The sequence below is a fragment of the Caenorhabditis briggsae genome (assembly GCF_000004555.2).
Source record: "Caenorhabditis briggsae complete genome, chrV, whole genome shotgun sequence".
Taxonomy (NCBI): domain Eukaryota; kingdom Metazoa; phylum Nematoda; class Chromadorea; order Rhabditida; family Rhabditidae; genus Caenorhabditis; species Caenorhabditis briggsae.
Window position 1 is genome coordinate 17179954 of NC_013488.2, and position 9095 is coordinate 17189048.

Sequence of the window (9095 nt, forward strand, 5' to 3'; positions counted from 1 at the left end):
TTTGTTTCTTTTGCTCCGTAACTCTGTTCATAGACAAGATACAGTATTTCAAATAGTACCGTTTTGTAGTACTCGTGGAGCTCTATCATATCTGATTTAGTTGGTTTGAAAATATCGATTCTGAAAAAAATTATGGCAGGGCCCGCGAAGGTCCGGCAAAGGCCCGGATTACAAGTATGAAAAATTCGAAAATCCGAAAATATACCTGATTATACCACTTGCAATAATTGAGCATCTCACAGCAAAATTTGTACCCGGCGGTCGTTGTATTTCCATAGTCATAGTCAGCCGTATCGAAATCTGAAAGTTTTCAACTAAAATTTTTTGAATTCCTCAGTAGGATTCCTACTGTAACTAAACTCACATTGCTGACATCCTGTCGAAAAGTATTTATCATCGAGGGTTCTATTCATTCCTTTCGTTGCTTTATAAATTTTCACTCTGTCGGCTATTTGAGAAAGATACAGTATTTCAAATAGTACCGTTTTATAGTACTCGTGGAGCTCTATCATATCTGATTGAGTAAGTTTAAAAACATTGATTCTGAAAGAAGTTATGGCAGGGCCCGCGAAGGCCCGGCAAAGGCTCGGATTACAAGTATGAAATTTTTGAAATTCTGAAATTCCGAACTTCCAGACCTGGTTTCACGTCACAATGGGAGCGGTTGCTTTGATTATTATTATTTCCTGTATCATCGGTTCTTGTTGTTGGCTGTGTGGAGGAAGAGGACGTGGTGGAAAGGATTCGAAGAAAATAGAGTCGAGTGAGGAAAATGATGATTAGTGATCTTTTACTGATATCTATTATCAATTTGATTTGTGATTGAAAAGAAGTGGAATGAAAACATTTTTATTAGTTTTTATTGAATTTCGACACGATTTTTTTTTGAAAATTGTTGTTTTCCCCACTGATCTTATCTTATCTTGATTATTCCACATTATAAACCTGAAAAAAGTCAAAACTCTTCATTTTGAAAATCCATCAGTCAAATGAAATCCTCTCTTCTCGTCTTGGTCCTTCTGGTCCACACCGTCCACACCTACACCAGCGCTGAAGTCGTCAAAATCTTAAATTCTGCTCGAACCAAAAAAGCGTCAAGGTATTGGAAATGCGTCAAGGCACAGAAAAGACGTCAAGACGCTGAAAATGCGTCAAAGAGCTGAAAATGTGGCAAGGTACTAAAAAACGTATAAGACACTGTGAATACGCTAAAGCACGGAAAAGGCGTCAGGAAACCAAATAGTAATCAGGATGCTGAAAATGGGTCAAGGCACGGAAAAGCGTCAGTGTCCTTGCCCGTTTTGGAGTGTTTTCAGTGCTTTGGCGTGTTTTCGGTGCCGTGGAGAATTTTCGGTGTCTTGACGCATTTTTAATGCCTTGGCGTGTTTTCAGTGCTTCGACGCGTTTTCCGTGCCTTGACGCAATTTCAGTGTCTTGAAGTGTGTTCAGTTGTGTGCTTTGAAATCGCTATCGAACTTTCCAGAAATAAATCTCATTAGTGCGCCGTCACCAGTTTCAAAAATATATCAATCGCAGGTGAAAATGTTTTTCCTTGGTTTCTTTAAACTTCGAAAAAAAAAACACTTCTCATTCATTTTTCCACACTTCCATTTTTTTGTGTTTTCGATGAATGCCACTTTTAACCCCTTTCTTCGATCTAACTCGCATATAATCGACTTTATTGATGGAACCGGTTGGAGGAATTATTATATTCTGGCTTGTATTTTTATTTTGCTTCAAGTAATGTTTCCATTTTATGTGTATGTCAATAGAGTGAATCGAGAACGAGATAAAAATGTACATTTTCAAAAGTTTGCAAATTACTGAAAATTCCCACTTTCAGAGCCTGGTATTCCCAATCGTCCATAGGTTTTATAAAATGTTAAAAATGACATATGCAATATATTATCTCACCATCTTTACAGTATTCTTCATCGTGCTTGCGGATTTTATTTACGGTCGCTCGATGTTGTTAGTTTTTTTTTTGTATAATTCTGAAAATCCAACATGTTTTTTTTTCAGAATCCAGCTTTTATACATTTTTGCCCTTTCTTTGTTTCCATTTGTTCTTCTAGTCTTCACTCAAGTTTTCCAATTTTTCTTAACAATTATGGCAATTCAAAAATTCCTGCTATATTTCTTTCCATCCTCCCAAAAATACATAATTCTATCCAAAGCAAATATGGAACTTTTCACTAATTATGTCTACTTTATATTAATTTCTAAGGAACTTATCAGTTCCGGTACATATTATTACCATACAGTTACAACACTTAAAGTAGACGAGTATAGTTTGGATGGCGTCGAAATTTTCGCTCTGGTGAGGTTTCGGGTTTTTCGTTTAAATGATTTTATTTCTCTGAATTAAGATATGCTTCGCTTCAACGGACCTAATTTTCTTTGCATCTGCTCTATTGTACATTCCTATAATGATAAGTGTTCGAAAAATGTCCCATTTGAGATCAGTTCAAGAATCGAAACCTCAAATTTACATTTTCTGGCAAACGGCGACTGTGGTGGTTGTAAAAATGGTGAGCTGGAAAAATCGAAAGTTGAATATCATCTCATTTTTTTCAAGGTTCATTTAACTGTATCTCTATTTATTTTATTTCATTATAGTTTTATAATGATGTGTGTTGAAATTCGGGCAAGGGATATTTTTTCCGTTCCAGTTATCATTCAAATATCTTATTTGACTTGTAACAGACATAATGTTATCACTCTATTTGCTTCATTTAAAGGGAGGAAACTCATAAGAGAATTGTTAAAACCTGAAGTGACTACTAGAGTGAGTCCAGATCCAAGAAGATACAGGATTTGAATACTGGACCTGCGAGGATAATTTTATATATCCAAATAAAATATTTTGTCTATTTTTTATTTCCCTTATCTCTCTTAAGGTACTCTTATCATATTCTAATCATCTTGTCACCCTCAAAACCCAACTAATTGTTCATAACCTTTTCTCTTAACCTTGATGCAATTTTCAGATTTTTATCGTTAGCTAGATGTCCCCATGAAGCTTATTCTTTTAGAAACCATCTCTTACGATTACCGTGAAACCTTGGAATACCAGGGTCTGAAACATCTTTGAATTTTCAGAAAATTTCATACTTTTCCATAGATACATTTTTATCCCGTTCTCGATTCACTCGGTTGACATACATATAAAATGGGAGTAGTACTTGAAGAAAAATAAAAGTGTAAATCAAAAATTGGACGAAGGGTTCTTCAGAGATTACATCCATTTCATCATTTCCGAAGACTTCCCATTTGAATAATGTGTTTCAAGTGGCGTTCATCAAAAACACTGAAATCGTGAAACAAAAATATACCGTAAACACTCTAATAGATCGCCACCCAGACCGTCCACTTTGAGCCTATATATCTCACTGATTTTGAAGGATATCAAAAAGTTGTTCACTAGTAAAATGTTTATCACATTATCAGCAATATTTCATTAGTTTACCACTTTTTGATATATCTCACAGAAAATGAGATTCGGGTGGCGTTCTATTAGAGTGTTTACGGGAAATACGCCGATTAATAGAAAATGCAAACATTATGAGAAATTTTTCCTAAAATATCCCTTGCACAAGTTTTCAGAATCTGTCAGTAGCAGGTGGAAATGTTTTTTTGATTTCTTTGAACTTCAAAAAAAGTTCCTCACTTCCTCTTCCTTAAGATTTTTCAGCTACTTGAGTATTTGTTGATCTAGTTTTATATTCTCAAAAAATTGCTTGAATTCGAATGTCATGTGCCAATTTTTTCCTGGAAAAATCACATACTTATTTGCCATTCTGTAGTTTATAGCATAAGAAGTAATAGACGAACATAAACAGTTCCATTGGTAAACGGTGCATCCATAACATCTTTCAAGAGAATTTCAAATACGGAAGAATTATTTGTAACAGCACTCATCGGAAATAACTGGGTGCTGGAACTGAGAAAGAATTCGTGAATTCTAAGGAAGCCTTCTTCACCTGTCACTGAGTTTTTTTTCTGGAAAGTTCATCAGTATTAGACTAAACATGCAGATGTTATAGCTATAAACTACCGAATAGTTAATGAGTATTTGGTTTTTTTTTCCTGGAAAAAGTTTTCACCTGATAGTTTCTCGAAAATAAGAGCTATTTCTAGAATACTTCGAGGAAACATTAAAAAAAAACGTTTTTCCTTATTCTTATATAAGTCTGCATTCTTTTTGAACACCGGATTTGTATTCTTGTTTCATACCGAATATTTTCGAAAATGCTGAAATAGAAGGTTCCAAAGAAAACTACTTGATGAAATTTCTGTTTCGCTCTTTGTTTGTTCTTCAATTAATGTTCCCATTCTATGTGTACGTCAATAGAGTGAATCGAGAACGAGATAAAAATGTATAATATATTTAAAAGGTTAAAGTTTTCTGAAAATTTTTGAAATTCAGACGTTGCTATTTCCACTAATTGATCATTTTTATGGAATGATGAAAAAGACACAGGCAATATACTGTTTCCTATGGTTCTTCATGTTCTTCTTATTTGAGAAAATTGAAGATTTTGGAAAACAAAAGTTAGTAACTGTTTTCTCATTATTCTAGCTAAAAAATATAGTTTTTTTTTTCAGAAAACCTATTTCCACGTACCTGATGTAAGTTGAAATGCTTTTTGATCTTCCAGTGGAAGAGTGATTATCGATTTTTTGCAGGTACGGGATTCCATTAGCTGCCCTTTGTTTATGCGTGCTTGCTATGTTAGTCTTTACTCACGTTTTCCAATTTTTCTTAACAATCATGGCCGTTCAAAAATTCCTTCTCTATTTCTACCCATCCTCTCAAAAATACATAGTTTTATCTAGCAAGAACATGCACTATTTCATTCGATATGTCTACTACTTGTTCATTTCTAAAGACGTTATCAGTAGAATTTTATTTTTTTTTAATTCGAAAAAGCTACTACAAAAGGATGAAAAAGGCACTGAACTCGTATGGCTAGCTATTGATTTTGATGTGGTGGGGTTTTGTGTTCTCATGGAAATTAATTCTTTCTCTTCATTAAGATATGTTTCGCTACACTTAATATATCTTTCTTTATTTCTGCTCTTCTGTACATCCCTATATTGATAAGTGTTCAAAAGAAGTCCCATCTGAGATCAGTTCAGGAATCGAAACCTCAAATTTACATTTTCTCGCAAACAATTACTGTTTTGGTTGTAAAAATGGTAAGATTGCAAGAATCCAAAAGTCCAATACCCTCGCATTTATTAAAGATATACACACCTTATTTTTTATTTATTCATTTTGACAACTTCAAAACTATGATTATTTCCACTCGTATATGGGATGTATTTTCTATTCCAGTTATCATTCAGATATCTTACCTGACTTGTAACAGACAAAATGTTATCACTCTATTTGCTTCATTCAAAGGAATGAAACTCGTTAAAGAATTAATAAAACCTGAAGCAACAACGAGAGTGAGTCCAGATCCAGGGAGACACAGGATTTGAATTCTGAAGATCATTTTCATATTCTTTATCTATTTAAATAAACAATGTATTCGTTTTCCATTATAAATGAATCTTTCAATTTCCGAAACCAGTACACGGATGTTTCAAAATTTCATTAGATTCAAAAAATTTTTGAACATTTTCCAAAAAAAATTTGGGATTATTTCCAGGAAACTAGAAAATTTTTTGTAGCGTTTCATACGTTTTATGCTTCAAAAATCAACAAACTTATTATTTTCTTGGGTTCTTTTCTAGAAACTTTTTTTTTAATTTTCAGTTTTATTGAAGTAACTGTCCCTTGTTTTAATTGTGAATAATTAAAAAACCAGGTTAATCCAAGATTAGCAGTATGCACCGTCGTGGTCCATAGCATGTTGGCAACATTCAGGTATCTTGTGGATACCCTTCCTCCATAAGCGAGCTAGCCGCGGATCGAAGAATTCTTTTTTTTTTAGTTTTTTCTCATAAATGGTGCAAAATTCATCACCCTATAGATGACTTCGTATATCTCCGAATAACCTATAATTTGATAGAGTCAAGTCAGGACTATAACTAGGTGAGGGAGAACCGTCTCGCTGAAGCGGCTCAGGTCTGACTTGCCTGTCGTTAAAAAATGAAAAAAACCGCATGTTCACGGAAAGTCACGCCGTACCTGAACCGCTTTGGATGGACGGTTCTCCTTTACCCCGGTGAAAGTTCTGATTTTGTTTTATCTGATTATTGGTTATTCGAAGATATACGACTTCATCTGGAGCGTAAGGACTTTAACATTATCGATGAGAAAAAAAATGTGCTACAGTAATACTTTGATTCGCGCCCAGCCGGCTTTTGGAGGGATGGTATCCACGAGTTACCTAAATGTTGAAAACATGTTGTGGATCACGACGGTACATACTGTCAATCTTGGATTAATCTTGTTTTTGTTTTATTTACTAATTCAAAAATGGACAGTTACTTTCCTGCCAACCTAATATCTTTTGATAAAACTGAAAATTTCAGAGGCGAAAAGGAGTCAAGAGAATAAAAAATGTGTGATTTGTTGACTTGTGAAAAATAAACAAATATTTCAAATTTGAAAAAAAAATACAGTACCCTGGTGAAAAATAGTGAAAATTGAAAGTCGGAAAGAATGTTCCAGAATTTTTTCAGTTTGTCTGAAAATTTCAGAGTACACTAAGAAAAATAAAGCTTCACTTTTGTTCACATATGCCGTTTTTAAGCAAAAATTCCTTGAAAATTCTGAAAAAAGCCCTGAAAATTTCAAATTTCGCTATTTTCCAGAATTTAAATTTTGTTTTTTTGTGTTTTCCATACTTATAAATTTCAACTTTCTACTTCTTTTTTGCCCTTTTTCTTACTCATCCAGATAACAAAATTTTGATAAAATGTGTACTTTGCTCACAGTGTACCCAAAAAAATCCCATGACTTTTTTTCACACTCTAATGAGCAAAAAATGTTAAATGAGTAACTTTTTTTCAAAATAAAAATTGAACAGGATTCATTTGAAATTATTATTTGAAAAATAATTTCAAAAATGATGTTTTATGAAAAATATACAAATTGCGAATTCAATGTAAAAAATTAGAAAAAATAGCACTAAAATAATTAAATATGAAAGAAAAAAAAAATCAATAACTTCTTGAAATCCGAGAGGACGACCAGGCTTGTACACTTGTAGTTTTTGGTTTTCGAAATAAGAAAAAGCAAATAATAATTCCTTCGATTAAAAATCCCGAATTTTTTGAAACTGCACTTAATGGACCAACATTTGGGAAGCTGAGAGCTGGGAAATGAGCCAATAAAATCGTTGGAATGATATCGAAAAAGCATATTATAATTGAATCCAGAAGAGCGATTCTGGTTGCCTGAAAAAGAAAAAACCGTTTTTCGAATTTTCAAAATATTGAATTTTTCGAAAACTCACTTTTGAAATCACATGATTTGTCGTTGCAGTTTCCATAAAATTATTCCAAACAAAAAGTCAAAAACCCAAAGAAATTGTGAAAAATCCAATTAAAACATAAACTAATTGCTCATAGAGCAGCCAATAATTATAATAACACAAGTTAACTGAACAAATTAAAGTATCACAATTAATTGGAACATTCAAAGTGAAATCACAAAATCCAAATAGAACGAAATGTTCGAAAATTGTGTAAATTAGAAAAATTGAGATAATTAGAATGATAGGAATTTTTGAGCGATAATTATGATGAAAAATTGGGAAATTTGCTGCCAAACATCTGTCGAAAGTAATTAGAAGAACTAAATTAGCTCTAATCGTTCCCAGAATTAGTGCTGGCCAGATTATAAAAAATATGAGATTTTTAATGGCAAAATCCGGAAAAAATTGATGGACCAAGAAATAGAGCATGCTCAGGGAAACTGAAAATTTTTAGAAATTTAAAGATAAAATATTCAAAAGTTGAGAAATTTGAAAATCCTGAAATTCCGAGTATCAGTTACTCATAATTCGTAAATTCAGAAATTCAGAAATTCAGAAATTCAGAAATTCAGAAATTCCGAAATTCAGAAATTCAGATATTCAGAAATTCAGAAATTCAGAAATTCAGAAATTCAGAAATTCAGAAATTCAGAAATTCAGAAATTCGGAAATTCAGAAATTCGGAAATTCAGAAATCCAGAAGTTCTGGAATTCAAACATTCAAAATTTTCAGATTTTCGGAATTTCTGAAATCTTGAGTTTCTGAATTTCTGGATTTCTCGAATTTTTGAATTTTTTAACTCTCAACTCCCCAAAAAATGTATAAACCATATCGATTCCAAATCTACAGTATATCAATGATAATTCTGATTTTTTCGGAATTTCTCTCTTGTAAAAAATCGCGAAAAGTAGATAAAAATTGAGCCAACAATTGAACTGTCCAAATAAAAAAGTCAGGGTTACTGTAGAATTCACAATTACAGCCATGATAAATTTTCAGTTGATAAAACGTGAAAATAGACAAAATAACAAAATGAGGACAGGAAAAAGTGAAAAAATGACCTCATTATTTTCGAAGAAATATTTCCGGTTGACTGGGAAAATCTTGTTACCGATGAGTGAAAATTCTGTAGTCTACGTAGAGACTAGACTTTTCGAAAGTCTGGAAATTCAAAAAATTCTAATGCAGAGTTTATTTATTATTCAATAAAAATCATATCAAATTGGATATTCGAATGAGTCGAACGAATTATTGGTTTTTGGTAAATCGGCCAAGTTTCGATCAATAAATCGATATTTCAATGTGATTTCCTGTTTGGCACCTCTTGTATACAGTATGACAGGAGTTGGGTTCAGTTTTGAGGTTTACTGAGAAAAACGCATCGAAAAATACGCAGAAACCCGTATATAATTTTTTTCTGTTAAAGATATCAAAAAGTGGTCAATTGACAAAATGTTAATTATATTATGATCACCCAAATTTTCACTTCTTCGTCGTTTTTGAACTTCTTCTCCTCCAGATGATGCTACATGGACCGGAACAAATGATAGTCAGATGGTGCCAAATCTGGGCTGTAAGGCGGATGTGAGAGCTGATGTTTTCTTTTAGAACAGCCATACTGAATCCATTTTTCATCTGATGTCAAAATTGAATAAAAG

General features: G+C 32.8%; 3 protein-coding genes across 3 annotated transcripts; 2 read left to right on the forward strand and 1 right to left on the reverse strand.

Annotated features, from left to right (window-relative positions):
- Nucleotides 1-1542: 1542 nt before the first annotated feature.
- CBG18661 lies at nucleotides 1543-1976 on the forward strand (the record flags this gene model as incomplete). Its single annotated transcript, XM_045238436.1, has 2 exons — nucleotides 1543-1797; nucleotides 1926-1976. 2 exons carry the CDS (start codon nucleotides 1543-1545, stop codon nucleotides 1974-1976), a joined length of 306 nt encoding a protein of 101 aa, XP_045096546.1.
- Nucleotides 1977-4325: 2349 nt separating this feature from the next.
- On the forward strand, nucleotides 4326-5490 carry CBG18660 (the record flags this gene model as incomplete). Its single annotated transcript, XM_002638398.1, has 6 exons — nucleotides 4326-4379; nucleotides 4430-4554; nucleotides 4609-4632; nucleotides 4690-4993; nucleotides 5041-5202; nucleotides 5353-5490. 6 exons carry the CDS (start codon nucleotides 4326-4328, stop codon nucleotides 5488-5490), a joined length of 807 nt encoding a protein of 268 aa, XP_002638444.1.
- Nucleotides 5491-7140: 1650 nt separating this feature from the next.
- CBG18659 lies at nucleotides 7141-7883 on the reverse strand (the record flags this gene model as incomplete). Its single annotated transcript, XM_002638397.1, is given in 3 exon segments — nucleotides 7141-7374; nucleotides 7376-7410; nucleotides 7481-7883. Coding segments are annotated over 3 exon segments (672 nt in total), but the record flags the coding sequence as incomplete, so codon positions are not given.
- Between the last annotated feature and the right edge of the window lie 1212 nt (nucleotides 7884-9095).